We start from the raw sequence: 16,509 nt of genomic DNA, 5'->3' as shown, positions 1-16,509 counted from the left end.
CTAATGTGAAAGTTGGACAGTGAAAAAAGTGGGTAAGAGAAGAATCAACTCATCTGAAATGTGATGTTGGAAGAGAGCTTTGCAGATACCATGGCCCGCAAAAAAGACAAATAATTGGGTGTTAGAACAAATTAAACCAGAACTCTTACTAGAAGCTAAAATGATGAAACTGAGGTTATCATACTTTGGACACATCATGAGAAGACATGATTCACTAGAAAAGACAATAATGATGGGAAAAACAGAAGGGAGTAGAAGAAGAGGAAGGTCAAACAAGAGATGGATTGATTCCATAAAGGAAGCCACAGACCTGAATGTACAAGATCTGAACAGTGTGGTTTACCACAGATGCTATTGGAGGTCACTGATTTATAGGGTCGCCATACGTTGTAATCGACTTGAAGGCATATAACACACACACAATAAGCACAAGTTAGATTGATTGTGAGTATAAATAAGTAATAATATCTCTTGCCTGAGGTGTCATTCCACACCAGAAGTTAGAGTACAGAGAGCGAGATTCAAGCATTGGTGCCACAATAGTCTTATTTTCTGCCATCATGAGATTCAGGACTTCTGGGTTCGTCAGAAAATTATCGGCATCTATGAACTAGAAAAAGGGAATAAAATCATTTCGTCAAACTTAAGAAGATCTCTATGGTATCCATAAACAAGACTTGATCAAGAGTGTTACCCACCCTGACCTCTTGCAATATAGCAAAATGAACAAAAGAAACAGAGACTTCTATCACAAATCCATCAGCATTAAACTAGCTAAAATTTACATTGTACCAAAGCCAACAGAAAATATTGGTCAGCTTTGTCACTACTTATTTGCACATACCAAAAAGTGGTGCTATTGGGTAGGGAACCCACCACTGAATTAGAATGAAGCCTCTGGGCTTGTTAAATTCCATGAACGAGAGCAGAAACCCCCAAGTTTGCAGTGGGGCCAGCAAAGTGGTCTAAGTTGGAGTCATCAGAACACAGATGAGGAACTTGTGGCCCTCCAGATGCTGTTGTATTACATTTCTCATCACTCCTGACCATTGGCCATGCTCACCAGGGCTGATGGGTGCTGCAGTCTAACAACAGCTGGAGGGCCACAGGTTCCCCATCCTTGCAGCGGGCACAAGAGCTTGAGCTACAGCTGAACCTGGTCCCTGGTTTGTCTGCTAGGGCTCCAACTGGAACTGAGACAGAAATATGAGAATGCGCCTGAAGAGCAGAATTCATTCCTCACACCAGTGACTTATCACAGATAACCACCTTGCATTCGGAATGAGAGGCAAAGGGCCTTTGAAGCAAGAGTATGTGGCTTAACTGATGGAGAATTAGGAGGCACATAAATCAGTACTGCGATTTTCAGCTGTAGTGACAGTGTTTAACTATGCAAATTATCCTAGAGACCTTCTTGGGTGCTTCATCACAGCAGACATTGCCCCAGGTCATTGAGGTCTTGACAGTATCCATGAATAGCAAAGCTAGTGAGGTGTGTATTAACTTGTGTATGAACAAAGCCACACTGCTCTAGCGTTGGGTGGCTAAGCAAGTTCAGAAATTCACTACCCAGCTACATCAGAAATGGGGAACCTGTAGCCCTCCAGAAGTTGTTGGACTCCCAACTCCCATCAGCCTCACTGAGCATGGGCAATGGTCAGTGAAGATGGGAGCTGTAGTCCAACAACATCTGTAGGACCACAGGTTCCTCATCTCTGATCAACATGAATCTGATCACACAATTATTTGTAGAGAGAAGTTCAGCAATGCTCATCAAGGAGCAAAGTCAAGGAGGTATCTTTCTCTCTCAGTACTAGGAAGTAGTGGTTAGAATGATAGGTACAGGAGGCAGGACTTGTATGGTCAGTGGATGTTGAAAATTACCTTACATATTCCAACAGACTGAGGAGAAAATTATGTAACACTCAAGACAACCAATTTTATTTTGCCAATTTCCTTCTTTACATACTTCAGAAACAGAACGAGTCTCTGAAATGTCCAGTGCGTAAATCAAGGAAAGAAAGCGTAACCACCCAGAATTTTTATCACCATCAACATCATACCATGATGTAATCAGACCACTTTTCCCTGGCAGTTCTCAGAGCAGCCTGCCTCAGCTTCATCACATGGGTAAACCTGGAGTTTGGCCAATGTTTGGGCCCAATTTCCTCAGGGTAAGACCTACAAACAAAGCACAAAAAGAGGGAAAATGCTGCCTTCTTACCATGTTACATGCTGTGTAGCTCTTGCAGGATTGCTGAGTATTATTTCTTTCCTGACTTCAGCATTTTAATTAAAAATTGAAAAGGGGAAAAAAAGAAAATTCACCAAGTCACCTTAGGTGCCCCCAAAAGGTAAAGATAGAAAGTCAGAAGGAAGGTTCAGAGCAAAGAAGACTTTCCTAATTTATTCCTGGAGTGTGTACCCAGGATATAGTGGAACACATCATCACAGCACTCCCTGCCCAAAGTGTGTGCTATGAATTAAAGAGAGATTTGAAGAAGAAAAACCGAACAACTCTTTTTCCTCCACAGCCTAGGTTTGTATAAGGTAACAGTCACACAAATTAGCTTGGCTGTGAAATTCACTACCACAAGGATATAAAGATGGCCATATCTAGCTTAAATGGCGTGAGAAAGGATTGGAATATCTTATGGGGGAGAGCAATAACCGCTGGACAGAAGGAGAAAGATCACTCTGTGCTGCTCAGCAGTATCGGGACGGCCATCTTGTCTACCTCTAGAGCATTGGGGGTAACAGAATGTAAAATATAGGCTTATCCTTGTTGTTTCCTTGAATTTCCCCCTGGTGCTTGCTAACTACGTGGAATAGATGTGGGGAATGACATGTGCACATCTGAATGAATATTATGAAGTAAGTCATTTTTTAAGAGCCCCATGTTGAATGTCACATCCAGGTTCTATCCAAGTGGGGTACATTCCACCGCACGTTCCACTGCACGTTCCACCCCAAAACTGCTTGTGAGGACTTTTGATAGTTTAACACGCGTACGTTTCTTACACATAGTTACTTGATTTTACTGGGAAAAACCCAGCACTTGAATACTTACGGAGGATCATCCACTGGCCTCCACTCCACATAGTGATATAACTTTTGTACATTCTTCAGCCACTCTCTCAGGAGCTCTGTTGTGTTGTCAACATTGTGGTCAGTGGCTACCCTAAAGTGGAACAGTGAATATGCATAATGATTACTTACATTCACCATCTTTCAGTCACGAACTGGTTGGCAACAACAGCTGTCCTGTCAATGCTTCATAGATGCAAATCTGACCTGAACATGCAGTCCATTTGAGGTATGAAATGTTCACACAAATGTTTACCAACCAACCTCCACTGGCATCTTAAAATGAGACTGAATATGCACTAAGTGATATTCTTCATCAGGTCAACTTCAGTTGTAGTAATGGGCAAACTTTCAAGTCTACTTAGAATATGACACAAATCAGAACAAAGGTAGCTAGGTTTTAGCTAAACTGAATGCAAAATTACTTCCAGATGCAGAATTATTTTTAATGGATCCATGTATAAATTCATATATTACTTTATGCTGTAAAAACTGTGTGGGCTGCACTGATAGTATGTGTGTGTGTGAGAGAGGTACTGCAGTATATGTGACTGATTTTCTAAATCTCTCACAGCAGGCTGAGGATGGATAGAGAGATAGACATGCTTGGCCAACACTCAGTGGTGAAGGGGGGGGGGGAACGACGCGTCAAATTTATTAAGCTACTGTCACAACAGAAAGAAAGCTGAAATTTGTTATGTTCAGTCAAGTTCTACACACAGCAGACCCACTGAAATTAATGGACACAAGTCAGCCAGGTCCATTAATTTCAGTGGGTGCACTTTAAGCATGACTAATGTTGGATATAACCCTTAGTTCACTACATGCTTATTACTTGAAGGTCTGAACATGAGTCATTTTAAATCTCCCCTTCGGCAAAATTTGGGACAATATCCCTCATGAATGCAGCCAGCACTCAGCACAGAAGATATAACAGTTTTGGGCCATGGAAATTTCCCATTCTCACACCCAATGTGGATTCTTATTCGGGGAGGACAAAGAGGACCAGCCCTGCCGTTAGGCACAGTGAGACAACCACCTCAGGCAGCTAATTTTGGGTGTAACAAAACAGCAGCAAGTTCTTAAGTTATTTGCAACACAATTCTTTGCATGTTTACCTGGACACAAGTCTTGTTGAGCTCAGTGGCGTTTACTCCTAGGAATGTCTGCTCAGGACTACAGTCCTAATGTATTATTACTGCATTTTACTGCCAGGGAGCGGAGGGAGGGACTAGTGGGATTTTTCTGCCTCAGGTGCCAAAATAACTTGACTAGCCATGACTACAATACACCCTGACTGGGGGCAAGAGAGAGGGACGCTATTTATTTGCTCTGCCTTAGGGAGATTTCCTGTTGCAGCCAGGAACATCTCTGTACTTACATTTTACTAGTATATGCCTTTAAATTTCCTGTGCCGTTTTAAGACTTTGAAGTCAAACTCTATGGACTTCAGACTCAAACAGGGGGAGAATAAGAAAACAATTCAGCCAGTAGCAATGGATTTCAAAATATAAACAAGTCAATTCAAGTTTGTTACTTTGTCAACCCAGCTGTATTCTTTACATTTTGAATTTACAAACAAAGGGTTTTCTATGTTGCTTCACTTCATTGTATAAGGAGACCACACATATAAATTAAGGCATTTCTGCAGAGACAATGGAACTGGCTCCCCTTGCTAAACAGTCAAATAGAGGGGGAAGGCTTTCTTACTTTACTGGATGAGACATAATGAAACTGCTTACAAGAGCCATTTCCATTGGGTCACCCAGAATGCACACAAGGCCTACACAAAGTCTCTTCACAGAGAGGGAAAATGTACAGGAGTCATTTCTGATGTTATGAGAAAATGCTAGAATGGATGATATGCCTAGCGTGACAAGAATGCCCCTGTTGTATATTTTCAGTGCAGGTGGTTGGCAGACAGCAAAGTTTGGCTGATAAGCGCTCTGGGGGCAGGATACAAAGAAAGCTGTACTTTGCAGGCTTTTCCCAACCTCACAGATCTGAGAGCAGCATTTTTAGAATTTTGAATCATGTGAGTTATCAAGGAGAGATTAACACATGCTGAACCAGCATTGCCCCAAAGCTGCTAACGTGGGTAACCTCTTGATTCCTCTGCCATCCACACCCCAACAGGGCGCCAACTGAAATACTGGAAGCAGGCCACACAAGGGTGCAAGCAGTAAACGTTTTAAAATTGAGAAAAATCAGAATTCTTGGTTTAAATTAATTTTTCTAGCCCTCATTATGGTAAAGATACATGTGAAAACATGGAGGAAAGGTAGACAAAAGTATCCAGTGTCTACGGTAGCGCTTTTCAACCAGGAGGGTGCCCCCCCCCAGGGGGGCATATGAAGATCTCGGTGGGTTGAGTTTCAAATGTACAATATAAGTGAAATATTAACAATTTTAAAATATGCATGCACTAAATGTTGTGTTCAGAAGGTGAGAAGATAGCACAGGTGCACAGTAGTTCAATATTATGGGAGTCAAGTTTGAGAGGAGGGTGTGGGATGTTTGTGTTAGCTAAAAAGGGGCATGGGTTGAAAAAAGATTGAGAAACACTGGTCTAGGGGAACTGCCTTGCGTGGTAGTCTCACAATTATTTTGAGTACTTTTTGTTGAAAGGCAGTATGTGCATACTTATTTATTTATGCACGCACAAATTCTATTTTTTAATCTCTTGCAATATCATATGGGCTTTGCTACCCATACTAACAGTTCCATTTGTACTCCTTAAACCAGTATCATCCTTCTTGACAAAACAACCCCAAGTTTCAAGGAACAAATAAGCCTATTTTCATGCGAGACTCTTACTTGCAACAGCTGACAACCGAGATCTGGACAAAACCTTTATGCTACAGAAAAGCGCTCTCAGAACCAGAACATTCTAGTTTGGCAAACATGGCTATCTGCCTGTCCTACAAAACAGCAGACTGTAACAGCTGTGTATTCAACAATCCCGGTGTTTAGACATAGATAATTCTTAGCAAACCAGCCAGAAAGTTAACTAAAAAGTTCCATCCGCTTTATATCCCTGTTCTGAGCTTCTGCTTATTTGCTGTTTATTTACTTTGACCCTGGTGTCAGGGGAGGGAAGAGCAGTCTCTTTTGCTAGTTTTCATCCTTGTCGGAAAATTACCAGAATTCCTACCAAAAGGAACACCGTGTGCCTCCAGCCTTTCCGGTTTAAGGGCCACTCTGTGGTCCTTGTACCAGAGGGAGAAGGACACCCCCCCAACACAAACATAAATGTGTTTTTCCCATTCTCCCCCCCTCATCTTAACAGTCATTAATCCATCATTCAGGTAGGCTGGAAGGGGTGAGGGGTGGAATAACGTAAAATTCCCCCCACCCTATATTCTGGATAGAGAAGGAAGCAAGTGTACGTATCTACTCAACATAAACCGATCTAAACAGTCTTTAGTCTGGAAGAAGAAATATTCTGAAACTGCAGTAAATTCGAAGAGGGGGGAAGAGGAATTGCTGGTAATTTAAAAAAGAAAAAGAAAAATCTGTTTCACGACTACTGTCTTGAAAACTAGCCTGCTGCTATCTGCCTTCATATCCAGGTGTGCTGGGCCCTTTTGAAAGTGTGGCTTGAAAAGAGTATTCAGGAAAAAGGGAGAATCCCCACAGGGTCTTTCCCAGTCCAGCAGGTCAGACCTCAGGTGTGTGCATTGTCAGCGAACGGCTTCCAAAATACCATCCAGTAGTATTTCAATAAAATGGCTATGACAGTGGTTTCAAACTTGTTTTTCTCACAGACCTCTCAAAACTGTTGATGGTCTTAGTGGACCACAGAATGTTTGTTCTAGCTCTTGAAGCAATTGTAATACGCTGTGTTAGGTGCTGAATAATTTTTAATAGTATTTCTATTGCTTCTTTTGTTTCTTGTGTTGTATATGTATAGAACTCAAATTGTAATACAATAAAAAGCAATATAAGAAATAAAAGAAACTATAAAAATAAAATTGAAAATAAATATGAATATTCATGCGGGCATGCCACAGACCACAGTCTGGGAACCTCTGAGCTATAACAGAATTGATTTAAAATAGGATTCTTCATCTTTCAACCATAGCCTGCAGAGCAGCTTGAAAATTAACAATTGCTCAAAGGTTCCATTAACAGACAGACATTTGGATCAGCACAAAAATAAACAGAAAATATAATGAGCAGCTACCACCAGGCAAGCTGCGATTGAGAAAACATCTGTTAAGTCTCTCTAGGATGAAGAGGAGCAAGAGTTGGGCATCAGGGCTTCCAGTTCCCTATTTAGCTCCTTATCCTACACCATGACTAGGAAAAGATGGACTAGATCAAATAAAATACTAAAAGTTACAGAATTTTCCAAATCTGTGAACTGTTCAAATCATGCAGAATTTAGGGTTACCTTGGCATACATATACCAAGGCTACAGGTGATTAGACCTCAGTGGCATTGCATCATGGATTTAGGGAGGAAAATGGTTATCAAATTCAGTAAGTCTCCTCTGTTCCGATGTCAGTGGTGCAGTGATCCCTGTGGTGCAGCTTTTATTGGAAAAATACCTAGGGAGTGGGCAAAGCACAGTGAGTTCTCTTTTACCCATCTGCATTCCTAAACATGACTCTGCATTTTCCCCTTATGAAAGATACCCCTGTTCCATGAATTAAATGAGAAGGAGAGGGAGACAGAGATCTGTACGAGTTTGCACTGGCTGAGATTACCAAGGAGCAGAGAATGTTATGACTACAAAACACAGGGCTGAAATGGGGCTTCTCTACCCCAAAATCCTGAGATTTTGGTAGGAACAGGTACCATTTTTTTCTGAACTTTTCTGTGTGCGTGTTTTTTTTCCCCTGGAAAAACAGGGTGTTTTCCCCCCAGGCCTTTGCATCTCTAACAGTAGCAATGTACTGCTCTGTGAGGTCATGTCCCTCTGATAATCTCCTGAAGATCATGGGGATGGAGTAGTAAAATAAAATAGCTCAGAGAGATCTCACTCCAGCCAGCTTCCACGAGACAGGCACACCACAATCTCCCACAATCTTTGGACAATGCCGATTCCAAGCAGGCACAATGAAAAAGTACACTGTAAAACTATTTATACATAGATCTGCATATAAAATAAGAATTGTTGACAGAAATTGAGCCACTGAACTACAGAAATGCAACCCAGACCAGTCTCCAACCTCAGTGGGCATGCATGGTCAGGCCTGGCTGGTTGCTATCTTCTCAGAGAGGGAGAGAGCAGGAATCTGTATCCCCTCAGGCTGCTTTCACGCCGCACTTTATTCCATTATTCTGACGATTTCTTATCTAATTTGCACATTATATTTGATCTTTCACATGACATGCACACTAGTTCTGGAATTCTAGTGGAATATAGTGCAAGTTTAGCACTAATTTTTGTGATAAATAGTACCAGAATAATCTGTTTGCAAGCTTGGGAACCCAGAAAATCACAGGAGTTTTTTTGCTAGCTGTAACCGCTCACATGACCGGCATCCCAGCATGCAACACATTCCCACCCTTTAGGTGCGCACTTTTTTTTTTTTGCCTGATGAAAATTGTATGGGTATTGCGGCGTAGGCACAGGTAGCAGCAGCATTTCACACACACACACACACACACACACCCCTTGTCTATACAACTAAAAAAATATGTCAAATGCTAAAGGGAGAAGGGTTGGCAGAAGCAGGGTGTGATGGCTGGAGAGAATGTTATAGGAAGCCAGATTTCAGCTGAATATCAGGAAAAACTTCCTAACTGTTAGAGTGGTACTACAATGCAACCGATTACCTAGGGAGGTGGTGGGCTCTCCAACACTGGAGGCATTCAATAGGCAGCTGGACAGCCACTTGTTAGCTATGCTTTAATTTGGATTCCTGCATTGAGCAGGGGGTTGGACTCAATGGCCTTATAGGCCCCTTCCAACTCTATGATTCTATGATCTTAGACCTCCTACACACTGAGGAACTACAATGTGCATGTGTATAATGGGTGAGGGACAAAAACAAGATGTTCATTACAGCTGTGTGAAAGACAGTGGCATGAAATGACAGGATATTGGCTGAAAAATCCACTGTTGCTTAATGCAACAGGTACTGCAGTGTGAAAGGAATTTTAGAAATAGGGACAGAAGCGCTACCATTTTAATCCATTAAACTAACGCAATAAACTCCATGTCTGAAAGCAGTCTCATTCTAGTGGTAGAGTTGCTTGAATGTTCCCAAGAGAATCAAGAGTTAAAGCACAGGTGCAAACACACTAGTTGCTTCAAAAATATCCAGACCGCTTTCTCCGGCTGCATTTTGAAACGACTCATGACAAAACTCATCTCCCTTCCCCACTGCTGATTAGGACCACCCACAGAAAAGCATTGGGCCAGTCACTGTGTCTGCCTGAGCCTACAGCAAAGTGTTTTCATTGGACACACCTGGAGTGCCAACAGGGTTGATGGCCAATCAGTTCTGAAGTCTGTGTGAAGCTGACCTCAAGATAAAACAGGCTGGTAAAATGCACTAGGGGCGTCCCCTCATTCAGAAATGGAGATGGAGGCGCACTGAAGCCAGCACAACTACAAGTGTAAAAGGTAAAGGTGTCCCCGCACTTGTAGTGTGAGTTGTTTCCGACTCTTAGGGTGACATCTTGCGATGTTTACTAGGCAGACCGTATATATGGGGTGGGATTGCCAGTTCCTTCCCCGGCCTTTCTTTACCCCCCCAGCGTATGCCGGGTACTCATTTTACCGACCATGGATGGATGGAAGGCTGAGTGGACCTCAACCCCTTTTACCAGAGATTCGACTTCCTCCATCCGGCTGTGAGCAGAGCTTCGGCTGCGTTACCACTGCTTGCCACTCTGCGCCACAGAGGATCTGCATTTCTACCCAAATTCTGGCATACAGAGGCAGTGGCAAATCAAGAAAACCCAAGAAAGAAATGTTGAAGAGCAATTACTAAAAAAGGTGGACCTTTGGGGAGTTGCTTTATTTAGATTACTTGCTGTTGAGTCCAGAGATCTTGTTGCACAGGTTGCTATGAGCCTCCCCAGATTAAAGAGAAGAGAAACAGCCCTCAAGCATCATACAAAAGAGCAGCATTGTTTGCAGTAATGGATCCAAGCTCACCTCTTCCACCATTGTAAATTAAGCTGCAACCTGCTTTTTTCTTTCTTTTAAAGATCAATTATACGCTGAATGAATCACTTTGTCTCTGTTGATGGAAGTCTGCTGTCACACACAGGCCTATCTAAACACAGCTGCATCAATACCAATGGCAAAAGTAGGAGGATTGTACAAATGAAAAAAGATACACAGGCATAGAGATTGACAGTGCAATTCTATACATGTCTACCCCAAAGGAAGCCATACTGAGTTCAACGGGGCTTATTCTCTGAGATGTGTGGGCATAGGTTTGCTACCCTAAACACAAAGATGGATCCCACCCCATTAGCTCCTGTGCTTTGACAACTGCTTGACAAATATCACAGCCATATCAGGGTGAATTTAAAATACAGCAACATCCATCTTAAAATACTGTCTCATACATCTTGCTTTTGAGTTAAAAGCTGCAACAAGAAGGAGTCTCAAAGTGGACATTTTTCAACATGGAGAACTAAAGAGCCAGGCTAGAAAGGAGTGGAAGAGATTGGCTACATTCCCACTGTTAGCCATTTCTTAATTTTTTAAGCTTGCTTTCCAGGCAACTAAAAATGTTTAGTATGCGAGGGCAGCCAAAGTGTGAGCATATGATGGTTCTGAGTTACTGGACTGCAATGATCTGTATATAAATATATGGTGTGACCACACTTGGAATATAATTTGGGTCACCTCACCTCAAAAAAGATATTGTAGAGCTGGGAAAGGTTCAGAAAAGGGCAACCAAGAGGATCAAGTGCTTGGAGCAATACCCCTATGAGGAAAGGTTACAATATTTGGGGCTTTTTAGTTTAGAGGCCAGTAAGAGGTGACATGATAGAAGTGTATAAAATTATGGAGAAAGAGGACAGGGAAAAGTTGCTTCCCCGTCATAACTCTAGAAGCTAATTGTTTGAAGATTCAGGACATAAAGTCCTTCTTCACACAGCGCACAGTTAAACTATGGAATTCACTCCCACAAGAGGCAGTGATGGCCACTAAAAGAGGATTACACAAATTTATGGAGGGCAAGGCTATCAATGGCTACTAACCAGGGCCGGTTCTAAAGGGCGACCAGGTTGGGCACTGGCCAGAGGGCCCCGGAGTTACAGGAGCCCCTAAGGGCCCTCCGCTCCCCTTCCGCGATCCGCACCCCACACACACCCCACTTACCTGTCACCCAGCTTTTTAGCATTGCCCTTAATGAAGATGGCGGCCGCAGCTTCCCTAAGGTACTGAAGCTGCTGCCGCTATCTTAGTTGATGGCAGAGATGTGCACGCGTAGCACACACTTGTGCCATCAACAAAGATGGTGGCGGAGGTTTCATTCCCCTTAGGGAAACCGTGGCCGCCACCTTCATTAAGGGCAATGGTAAAGACTAGACAGGTAGGGGGGCCGTGGGACACACACACACACACACACACCTACCGGGGGGGCAGGGCAAGCTGATGCCCAAGGGCCCCCGCAAGCCTGGAGCCGGTCCTGCTACTAACCCTAACACCTATGTTCAGTCTCCACTGTCACAGGCAGTCTGCGTCTGAATACCAGGTGCTGGAAACAACAGGAGGGGAGACTGCTGTCATGCTTGGGTCCTGCTTGCAGGCTTCCCATAGGCATCACTGGTTGGCATCACTGTGAGAACAGGATGCTGGACTAGATGGGCCACTGACCTGATCCAGCCAGCTGCTTGTATGTTATGCTCTTCTGTTCACAGTTTGTCCCTCTGTCTGCAGTGCTTCACATGCAGGAGTGCCCTGCTGCATTCTGTTAGGCAGGCCTTCTGTGAGCAGAGAGTTGCACTTGGAGGATATGGCCCATGTAAGGGTCCTAAGACATCACTCCTCAGACGAATAAGTAGTATAACAACTTCTTGTATCTTGATGTAATCATGTCCTATCTGTTGGACCTCCCACTCTTCCCCCCCCCGTTCCCTTCCCACTGAAGAGCACGCTTTATAAAGTTTATAAAACATGTTAAAACATGCAAAGTTTTGCTGAACATAAAAAGGACAAGTAATAATTTTTCAAGACATGGTTGTGCTACCCTTGAGGCTTCTGACCCAGCACACACTCTGGGAATTTTTGGTATTTATGCCAACCTTCCCCCCACCCCCAGTATGTAATTTTTAGGAGAATCCTGATGATAGCATCCCATCTATATCATATCAAGCAGTTTGGTAGCAGCAGGAGATAAATGTGTAGACGCTGAATTCTGTAACTCAAGCCATATATCTGACAGTGAGAAAGGACAGTCAAATGGTGACAGCGACAGAGCAGCAGAAAGCAGTATTAAACCTGGCCAGATTATTCCATAATCTTAGAAAGTGGTATTATCTTAGAAGGGACTACGATTGTGACTATTATGAAGGAACCCTGCACTTCTGAATATGTCACAACACTGCCGGTCATAACAGAACTTACCATACCCTCTAAATGAAAATGGAGGCCCAGATTACCGAAGGCATTTAAAAGGCTTGTGTGAACAGAAAGCTCTTCTGCAGGGGCAAAAAACACCACAAAGACGGTGCCAGGCCTGCCTCCCTGGGAAGACTAGTCCGTAACTGGAGCACAATGACTCAGAAGGCCCTTTCAGCAGGGGTACCAGACCCTCCAAAGAGGATCTTAAGACTTGTTTATTTATTAGATTCAGGTAGGTACATAGGGGAGAAGGCAGTCTTTCAGGTCTCCAGCCCAGGGTGGGGAAACGTTTTCAGTCCGAGGGCCACATTTCCTTCCGAGCAACCTTCTGAAGGCCAAGTGCCAGTGGTGGGTGGGGCCAGAGGCAAAAGTGGGCAAACCAACTGATGTGATTTTTACCTTTGTACCATAGACCACTTTCTACACACGCTCACACATGCCCCTCTATCCTCCATCCAGACATTACCAGAGGTCAAGGACACATTCCAGCCAGGCAAAAACAATGGGGGGGTGCGTGCACACACAGCAGCGCCCATGAGGGGTGTGGCCTGGGGAGAGTTCTAAGCCAGAGAGAAAGACCTGTGGGGCTGTACTTGGCCCCTGGGAGGTCTGGTTCCCTACCCCTGCTCTAGGCCATAGACTAGTTTTCTTTTTTTTAGCAGCCTACCTATTAACTAACTTATTGCAAGGCAGCTTCAGCAGTTGGTCTGGCAAACTACTCTTCCAAAAAGAAAGCATCACTCATTTACATAAAGCAGCTAATTACAAGGCAGGAGAAAAATAAATTGCTATTGCAATGCCTGACATCCCGACTTGTTGATAAAGCCTTCCCTGTGTAATGTGCACAGTGCAGTAGCCAAGACTACATTAATGGGTTCCAAAACAGTGAAACGTTTCCTTCAACAGCCAAGCCAACTTTGGGAAGCACTAAAAGAATGGTGGGTGTTGGTCGTAGGGAATACAATCTCATGAAACTCAAAGTCTTCCTGAAATTGGCAAGTGTATACTGTTTGGTCGCTGGCATGGTCTGCAACAAGTTCTCTCCCAGCCGGCTATATTTAGTACATCACAGGTAGAAGGAAGATGGCAGCATAATTTAGAGCACTCTTTAGATCACTGAAACTTGCAGAGAGAGATAAACAGGCGGTAACTGGTTTGGGGAAACAGAAATGATTCCTTACTTTTCTGTCTGCTACTGACCAACATTGTGTATTTTTCTTATGCCAGTAATAGCAAGACTTATTTTATAAGACACTGCAATGTGTAATTTGCTCTTTAATGATTACTATTGACCCCAACAGAAAGTCACATGCTAGGTTGCAAATTCTCTTGGCTTAATATTGAACATGTATGTACACACTGCATAAGTTAACCAAACTTTTGCATTCAGAAAAGGCTGGACCCTACAAACTGTCTACATCATGCTATTTTGCATAATCTATCTTGATCTTGCATAATTTATTCACAGGAAGGAGCAAGAGCTACACAAGGGACCCTTTTACTCTACTTAGCAATCTCTTTTATGTCGCAAGGTTTCATAAGGCATTGTCCACTTGCTTTCAAGCATATTTTCATACCTGTAATTGCTAAATTCTTTTTTTGCCTTTAATGAAAAGTGAATTCTGGACTTCACAGAGCTGTGTGCATGCACTGTGTTTTTACTCAAGTAGAAGGATTGGAAATCCAGCTAAAAAAGTAACTTGCTTGCCGGGCCCAATTCAAGGTGTTGGTTTTGACCTTTAAATCCCTACATGGTTTTGGCCCAGTCTATCTGAAGGAGCGCCTCCAGCATCATCAGCTATGCCGCCTAACAAGATCGGCCTCAAAAGACCTTCTCTCTATCCCACCAGTCAAAACAACTAGACTGGTGAGGACTAGAGAGAGGGCTTTTTCAATTGTGGCCCCCACCCTATGGAACTCCCTTCCAAATGATCTCCGCCAGGCCCCCTCTACAATGAGTTTCCGCTGGGCCGTGAAGACCTGGCTCTTCAGGCAGGCCTTTGGGGTGGGTTAGATTTTATCATTATCACTTTTAGATTTTAATGTTATTGTATTGGTGTGTCATTTTGTGTTATTTTGTTCATTATGTAAGTCGCCCAGAGTGGCTGGATGGCCAGCCAGATGGGCGACTAAGAAATCCAATAAATTAATTAAATTTAATTTAATTAATTTATTAAACTTATGCAAAGTCACCTTGTATTGTATTAGTTGAATACAGGGCAATACAGAATATTCTCCAGTTTTGATACTCCATTCAAAAGTAATGCACTCAACTTAGCCAAACTTGTGGGAGGGGCAGAATACTCACCTTGCCCACAATTTCCATTGTTTTCAAGCACCCTTTTATTCCGGCAGCAGCAGCTTTTTAATATTTTTATTCTTAAGATTTATAACCCACCTTTCAACTGAATGATTTTCAAGGAAGGATTTTATATTGTTTGCCCTCACATAGTGCATTGAGCCATTTGATTTTATTTGGGAATATCCATGAGTCATCATGTCTGATGTGGTATTGAGATATCACTAACAGATCACATCTGTGGGCAGTTGAGGCAGAAGATGAAAATGGTGCCAGGAAGAGCAGTATTGAAATAATGTGAATATGTTCACAACAACCCCCCCCCAAAAAAGGGGGCAGAGGGGAAACAGTCAGCCCTCCTCCAAAGAAATATGAATTAATGAAAATCCTTGTGAATGTGTACTAAGCAGCTGTTTGTTAAATTTGACGTTACCAGTCACAGCTGGGAGAAAATATTTCCTTTTTATATTCATTATTTCATGACAGACCAGAATCAAAATAGAGTAAACACAAAAAAAGCAAGCATGCCCTTAACTCTAAACTCGCAGAGACTTGATTGGTTGATGGGGGGAGTGGGGGGGGCAGCAGCTTTAACAGGCAAACACAATTTTTAGTCGTCAAAAAGTTTGCAACCCCAGCAGGATTTTTTCTTACTTTTAAGGAGCAAGAACTTGAAAACGCACACACACACACACAGAGCCTGCTTTGGCAAATCCTAATGGACAAGCATCCCATCACTGCAGGTTACTTCTGACATGTTTTTACAGATCCACCAGCATGCAATGAAGTTCCTAAATCTTGGGAAACAATGAACATGGCCTGAAGGCAGACTCGTAAATTAAGCATTTTATGAATTCAGTCCCAACAAGCACTTAGCAAGAGTACAACATTGTACATATCCTAGATGCAGCCTTTCCCAACCAGTGTGGCTCCAGATGTTGTTGAACCACAACTCCCATCAGCCTCAGCCAGCATTGCCAATGGTCGGGAAGATGGGAGTTGTGGTCCAACAACACCTGGAGGCACACTGGTTGGGAAAGGCTGTGGACCTAGAGGGACTGGGTTCTCTCTCATGACTTCTGCTACACATTCACAAGGGTGGCGCACACAAGGATAACCAGGACTTGCACTTTTGAATTAGCAATGAGAGCCAAGTATTCAGTAGGCACAATATCAGATTTGGATTGGAGACATTTCAGTTCAAATTTCTACTCAGACATGAAGCTCAGTAGGTGAATTTAGAATAGTCACTGACCAAGTATAGACGCAATGCTGCCTCACTGCCAAATCATGGTTAGGCGATTCTCCAAGGGCATGCACACGTCTCTGCCCCTCTTCACACATACAGATCTGTTCTCATAGGTATTTCCTCTCCCCTTGGGGATAAACTATAATTACAACTACGTAACAACCAAACACAGCACTACATCTGCACTGGCATTTTGGGTTCACTATAATCATAGTTAACTCACAATCAAGTTTGTAAACATTCTCCTGTCGATGGCAACAGTGGGAAACCTCCAGCCAGGGGGCCTAATTAGGTCCGCCAGACCTCCTGATTCGGCCTATGAGACCATTT

The 16,509-nt window shown here is 43.1% G+C and overlaps 1 protein-coding gene across 3 annotated transcripts in view; it reads right to left on the bottom strand.

Moving 5' to 3' along the window:
* The window catches only part of COLGALT2 (collagen beta(1-O)galactosyltransferase 2), a 67,905-nt gene that overhangs the window by 20,937 nt on the left and 30,459 nt on the right, over positions 1-16,509 (bottom strand). Inside the window, exons 1-4 of one of the 3 annotated variants that reach the window (XM_061634060.1) lie at positions 4,469-4,501; positions 3,071-3,181; positions 2,064-2,181; positions 476-610 (exon numbers count right to left, since the gene is read on the bottom strand). In XM_061634060.1, coding sequence (XP_061490044.1) covers positions 476-610; positions 2,064-2,181; positions 3,071-3,181; positions 4,469-4,470 — 366 coding nt within the window. In that variant the 5' untranslated portion in view covers positions 4,471-4,501. Of the gene's footprint in view, positions 1-475; positions 611-2,063; positions 2,182-2,224; positions 2,280-3,070; positions 3,182-4,468; positions 4,502-16,509 lie in introns of those variants that run through there. The other 2 variants (XM_061634059.1, XM_061634058.1) reach the window with 2 other exon arrangements.

This window comes from Rhineura floridana, chromosome 6 (assembly GCF_030035675.1).
Source record: "Rhineura floridana isolate rRhiFlo1 chromosome 6, rRhiFlo1.hap2, whole genome shotgun sequence".
NCBI lineage: Eukaryota > Metazoa > Chordata > Lepidosauria > Squamata > Rhineuridae > Rhineura > Rhineura floridana.
The sequence above is the reverse complement of the archived record's forward strand: the minus strand, read 5'-3'. Positions and strand labels throughout refer to the sequence as shown.